Consider the following 6000-nt stretch of genomic DNA (forward strand, 5'->3'; position numbering starts at 1 on the left):
GAGTGGTCAGTACACATTCTATGTACAGAACAACTCCAGGTAGCCACATTGCAATGCATTCTCAGAAGATTACAGTGGCTGCAGATTGAAAAGCAAAGGTCATTTTTAATAACCAATTACAATATGATTAGTGTTGCAATTTTATGCGTTGTTTTATTATTATTTTTTTCTTTTATTTGCTGCTATTTTGACTCACGAAAGTGGAGTTACCCTTTAAAATAAGGATATCACTGATAGGAGTGCCATATAATTGCAGGTGTCTGTGCTGCAAAACCAAGGCCGGGAGATGATGATCGTCACCAGCGGCGCTGTGGCATTTGGAAAACAGCGCCTCCGCCATGAGATCCTCTTGTCCCAGAGTGTGAGGCAAGCATTGCATTCCGGGCAGAATCAGCTGAAAGACATGGTAAGATTGTGTGACGTGTTGGAGCTTTGTATTTATATGTTGAAACTTTTGTGCTGGAACTTTTTCTATGTGTTGATGCACTTGATGGGTGTTGTACCTTACTGGACATCTCCTCTGTCCTTTTTAGCAAGTCCCAGTACTGGAGGCACGAGCTTGTGCAGCGGCTGGACAGAGCGGGCTGATGGCTCTTTATGAAGCTATGTTTACCCAATACAGCATCTGTGCAGCTCAGGTAAGACATGCCGAATTCTATTGTAATGCAGAAAATAACATTTTTACTAAACCCAGAACCCGCATTCACTATGTTTACTCTGCAAGAAAAACGCAAAAAAAAAAATTTTTATTTCCCTTTTAAATCCTATGGGACTTTTCACACCACTGCATGCTGCATTTTTTGGTGCGGTGTTGAAAAGCGCACCATAAACGTAGCTTCCCATTGCAGTGAATGAAAACCGCTGTAAAACCACACCGCGATTCACATTTTTGAGCCACATGTCTGTTTTTCACACTTGCAGGCAACCCAAAAATGCACCAGAAACCCACAGGAAATATGAAACAGCAAAAACATGATATAAACGAGGGTTGTCCCGATACCAAGTATTTTGCGCGAGTACTTGTACCCGCACAAATGCTCGCGATACCGAGTCAGTGGAGAGCGTCAACTGCAGTGGAACTTGCTAGGTAAGTTGGCAGGGGTTCAGGGCACATCCGCATTGGGATCGGTGACCGGAGCAGTCACATTCAGTTGCCGTCAGTGGCTGAACATCCCAACGCCCATCTTGGTACACCCTGCAATCGGCTGCAGTAAGCCAGCAGCGGTCATCTTGTTAAACCCAGCCCATATAGTTCGGGCAGGGTGTACCAAGATCGGCGTCGCAGCATATCATTTCAAAATTTCCTCTTAGTTTATTGCTGCATGTCAGTGCCCATAAGTGCGGCCTAACAGTGCCTCCTATTAATGCCCATAAGTGCCACCTATCGGTGCCCATCAAAATGTCACATGACATTAAAAAAAAGTATTGGTACTTGTACTCGGTCTTAGAAAAGTGGTATCGGGACAGCCCTAATAAAAACATGCAGTTTTTACCACGATTTTGCTATAGAGTAGTGTGCTATAAATACCTTTTCTCATCAGCAGTATATAGCAGTCTTGTGACTTCTATCAGTTCCTAGTAAAGCATGTAGGAGAAGTTTTCATTCTCCCCTGATCCTCTGTCTTTACAGTGCTGATTGGCCCTGCGCTGGTCACATGCACTCCCAAGGAAAAAAAAAAAACTAGCAATACGCTCCAAACTGAGCATGTGCAGCCTGTCTCCTGGCTCTGTAAATATCAGGTTATTTTTTTGGAGACCGTGGAAGAGGGGGAGGATCAGAGAAGACAGGATCAAACAGCCTTTTTAAACAATGCAAAGGATTAACCCCTTAGGTTCCACAGTGAGTATAACAAGCATGCTTTATTGCATATACAGACTGATTTTACTGTTGTCGGTTTAGTAACACTTTAATGCAGAGAATGCGTTAAGGTAACTTTAGAGCCACTTTAGGCACACGCCATGTTTGTGTCATTTCTATGGACAGAGAAGGGGTTCCCAACTAGTGGCTTGGTAGCTATAGGTGGCTCTTTGCAGATACTACGTATCTGCCATGTTATGTTCTGGGGGGGGGGCGGGTGTGCGCGTACGCCCCTAGTGGCCACAGGATGAAGCGACGTAACATAATGTCGCTTCGCCCAGCCGTGCCATTCTGCCGCAGTAAAGCTGTGGCATGCATCACCCCCCCACCCCTTGCCGCCCTCTGGGGCTTGCCCGTGTTATTGGAAGTTGATCATAGAGCTTTTTGGTGACAAAGACTATGGTCCCCAGTCATCTCTGAGGCCTGGACGTGACGTTATGAATTCACGTCCGGGCCGGCGTGTGTAAACAAAGCTGGGGACTAGGAAAAGCCGAGTCAGTTCATATAATTTTTTTTTTTTTTTTTTGTTATCTCGGTTTTTCTAGCCTGGGGGAGAGATGTAGGGTCTTATAGACCCCACATCTTTCCATAAAGAGGACCTGGCACACACTATTGCCATTACAAGGGATGTATACATTCCTTGTAATTGGGAATAAGGGTGATCAAAAAAATGTTTTTAAGAGAAAGTGTAGAAATAAAAGGTAAAATAAATACATTTAAGCTTCCCCATCCTCACGTGCTCGCACACATAAGTGAACGCATACGCAAGTCATTCCTACATATGTAAACTGCATACAAATCACACATGTTGGGTATCGTCGCTACCTAACATGTCGTTATGTTAGAGCAAGAGAAACAATTCTAGCCCAAGGCCTCCTCTGTACCTCTAAACTGGTAACCTGTAACCAAAGTTTGGCGCCATTTCACGAGTGTGCGCAGTTTTAAAGTGTGACATGCTAGGTAGTCAGTTGGGCTAACTTTACTGCTTTGCTTTTTCTTTTTTTTTTTTTCATCAATTCCCCAAAAAAGTGTTTAAAATATTCCTGTGCAAATACTGTGTGATGTAATCTGATGTGATATATATATATATATATATATATATATATATATATATATATATATATATATATATATATATATATATATAAAAATAAAATATGGGTGTTCTGAGTAATTTTCGAGCAAAAAAAGATTTTTACGTGTAAGAGAGGAAGGCCAGAGTAGGCCCGGTATGGAAGTGGTTTAGGAACTTATGGCTGATGTGAAGATCTGACAAGGTGCTGTACATGGCCTCCCAAAAACGGGAATCGCATGTAATGTGATGTGGAGCTTTCATGATTGAAAGAACTGAAATCCACAGAAACGCTTAAAATAATTCTCAGGTCTTGGGGAACCCCTATTAAAATTAATCCAGAAGAGGTAATTGGGGAAAATTCTCCTTAAGTTGGTGGTGGTAAATGGGAAGAATATGTCCCCCTTACATGGGTGACCAGAATGACATCCTTTTTAGTCCTACCACTAGGTCTGCCAAGTGGCATTGGACCTGGTACTATGCAGGCACAAATGGAAGGTCAATCAGCCATAGCGCAAGAAACCCCTAACCACTTTTTGAGGAACCCTGGTTGAGAATGGCTGGGCTAGTTACTGGACATCTTCCAGCTAGGAAATGAGGTGGACTCTTTGACTTTTTTGCAGCTCCTAATGCACATTGTGAGAAGCTCTCAGTGTGCAGTGAAAACAGATTGAGCAATATCAGAAGAGCCTGCTGTGTAGGGACAGAGTTCAACTATAAATGTATCCTCTTCAGCCCGAACTTGGCCTAAACTCTAACATGGCCTCCATCATGCTGTAATCGCATTCTTACCCTATCTTATGCTTTTGCTGTCAGCTCCAAGTTACCATGTCCTGTGCAGATTCTGATATTTATCATAGTGCAGGTTTTCTTTCTGATGGAGAACATAGTTACCCCTCTGAGCAGAACTTCATATCCTCCTAAACTGGGGTAGACCACCTTGACACTCTAAAGCTAGCCATAGACAATTTGAAATTCTGCCAGTTCAGCAGGAACCGGCAGAGATTCGATTGATGAATAGGCAGGCTGAATGTATCCAAATCGTTTGATTACTTCTAGCAGCTATTATAGTCTCTAGCAATAATCGCTGTGTTTTCCCAGACAGCTCCCCCCCCCCCCCCCCCCACTGGGAGAACACAGTGGCTCTGCAGGAGGGATTCCCTCCCATCAACACTGACTGTTGATGGGGGAATCGGGCGATTTTCTTTCCTGCAAAGCATGATTGCAGGAAAGAAAACACTCTGTCTTTGGCCGACCTAACCCCTGGTGAAACCTGGTGAAACTACAAGTCCTATGATGCATTGAAAGACTCCGACAACCGTAGGCATGAATCCCAGATGCATGATTGGTTTCAGCACAGTTGGAGTATTAAGGTTGCCTATTCCTGTCCTGAAAATTGAAGACTGCCCTAGATTGGGAGTGCCCACCTGAATCTCCCAGTCTCTTGTCTGTTCCCACAGTCATCTTATGACGGTGTCATTATAATTTAGAGCTCGTTGCAGTCTGTTGTATTTCAGCTATTGTGCTCTGTATGCACTTTTGCTATTCAAAGACCTTATCAATGCTGGAGAACAGCCAAGTTCCGCATCATAAACCAGATCTTTCTTTTACTGCCTTTATCGCTCACAGACAGATTAGTCATAATGGTATCTGAAATATGTGAGGGTTTATTTTGCTATTCTGTCCAGTTCGGTTCACCTGAAAAGACCTCATTACCCAGCAGAAGGACATTGATCGGACTGTGTGCCAATGTTTACAGACTAGATTCCAGGCGTGGTGACAAGACCCGGCACCTACAAGTGTTATGGGTGACTGCTACAAAAAAGTTTCTGTAACCCATGGAATCCAGACTTGTACTTTTTATATTTACCATTGAATTGAAAGGTGGTACTATGTGCTACATTGGTGGAATTTGTGTTTTTTGTTTTTCTCTTCTAGATTCTGGTCACAAATTTGGATTTCCATGATGAGCAGAAGAGACGGAATTTAAACGGCACTTTGCACGAGCTCTTGCGAATGAACATAGTGCCCATCATTAACACAAATGACGCTGTAGTTCCTCCTCCTGAACCCAACAGTGATCTCCAGGGGGTAAATGTGGGTGAAGTATACCTGTGGGCTCAGGCTGCATGCTGAGCTCTTTTAGCACTTGTGCCATGGCTAGGATTCTGCATGGGTGCCAGCGAAGACGGGTGATGTATTACTGCAGGGAGCAGTGCTAAGGTTTGGCATGTGTTCCATTTTATAGTGTCTCAACCTTCTTATCCCAGATGAACCCTTAAAATAATTTTTTCAGGTCTCGGGGGGGTTCATTAGAGTTGAGTGGGAATAATGCCCCTTACATTAGTCGGTAAAAAGAATACAAACAGCTAAAAAAGTTAAGTGGCACTGGCCCCTGTAATTATGCAGCCAGCCACAGCTTAAGGAACCCCCTAGGGTTCTACAGAATCTTTGGTTGAGAATGGCTACTATAGTGTGTAATGCTTTCCTACAAATGTGGGAACACACAAAGATAACATTGGGGGAACAATTACACAAATAATAAACAGAAATACCCCTACGCACGCCTTTGTGATCACAAAAAATTCAATATAGAGAATGTTGAAAACTATTATCTGAATATATAAATAGATATATATCTATATATTATATTCTCATTCTGGGATCTCTCTCCTCTCTCTCTCTCTCTCTCTCTCTCTCTCTCTCTCTCTCTCTCTCTCTCTCTCTCTCTCTCTCTCTCTCTCTCTCTCTCTCTCTCTCTCTCTCTCTCTCTCTCTCTCTCTCTCTCTCTCTCTCTCTCTCTCTCTCTCTCTCTCTCTCTCTCTCTCTCTCTCCTCTCTCTCTCTCTCTCTCTCTCTCTCTCTCTCCTCTCTCTCTCTATCTCTCTCTCTCTCTCTCTCTCTCTCTCTCTCTCTCTCCTCTCTCTCTCTCTCTCTCTCTCTCTCTCTCTCTCTCTCGTCTCTCTCTCTCTCTCTCTCTCTCTCTCTCTCTCTCTCTCTCTCGTCTCGCTCTCTCGATCTCTCTCTCTCCTCTCTCCCTCCTCTCAGTCTCTCTCTCTCTCCACTCTCTC

At 43.6% G+C, this 6000-nt stretch overlaps 1 protein-coding gene across 4 annotated transcripts in view; it reads left to right on the top strand.

Moving 5' to 3' along the window:
- The window catches only part of ALDH18A1 (aldehyde dehydrogenase 18 family member A1), a 62275-nt gene that overhangs the window by 18242 nt on the left and 38033 nt on the right, over positions 1–6000 (top strand). For 3 of the 4 annotated variants that reach the window (XM_077455490.1, XM_077455489.1, XM_077455487.1), the window contains exons 4-6: positions 257–406; positions 534–638; positions 4869–5027. In XM_077455490.1, the coding sequence (XP_077311616.1) occupies positions 257–406; positions 534–638; positions 4869–5027 (414 nt within the window). The remainder of the gene's footprint in view (positions 1–256; positions 407–533; positions 639–4868; positions 5028–6000) is intronic. The other variant, XM_077455488.1, reaches the window with a different exon arrangement.

This window comes from Lithobates pipiens, unplaced genomic scaffold (genome assembly GCF_037356315.1).
Source record: "Lithobates pipiens isolate NorthernLeopardFrog02 unplaced genomic scaffold, aLitPip1_a1.2 Scaffold_25, whole genome shotgun sequence".
Lineage (NCBI taxonomy): Eukaryota > Metazoa > Chordata > Amphibia > Anura > Ranidae > Lithobates > Lithobates pipiens.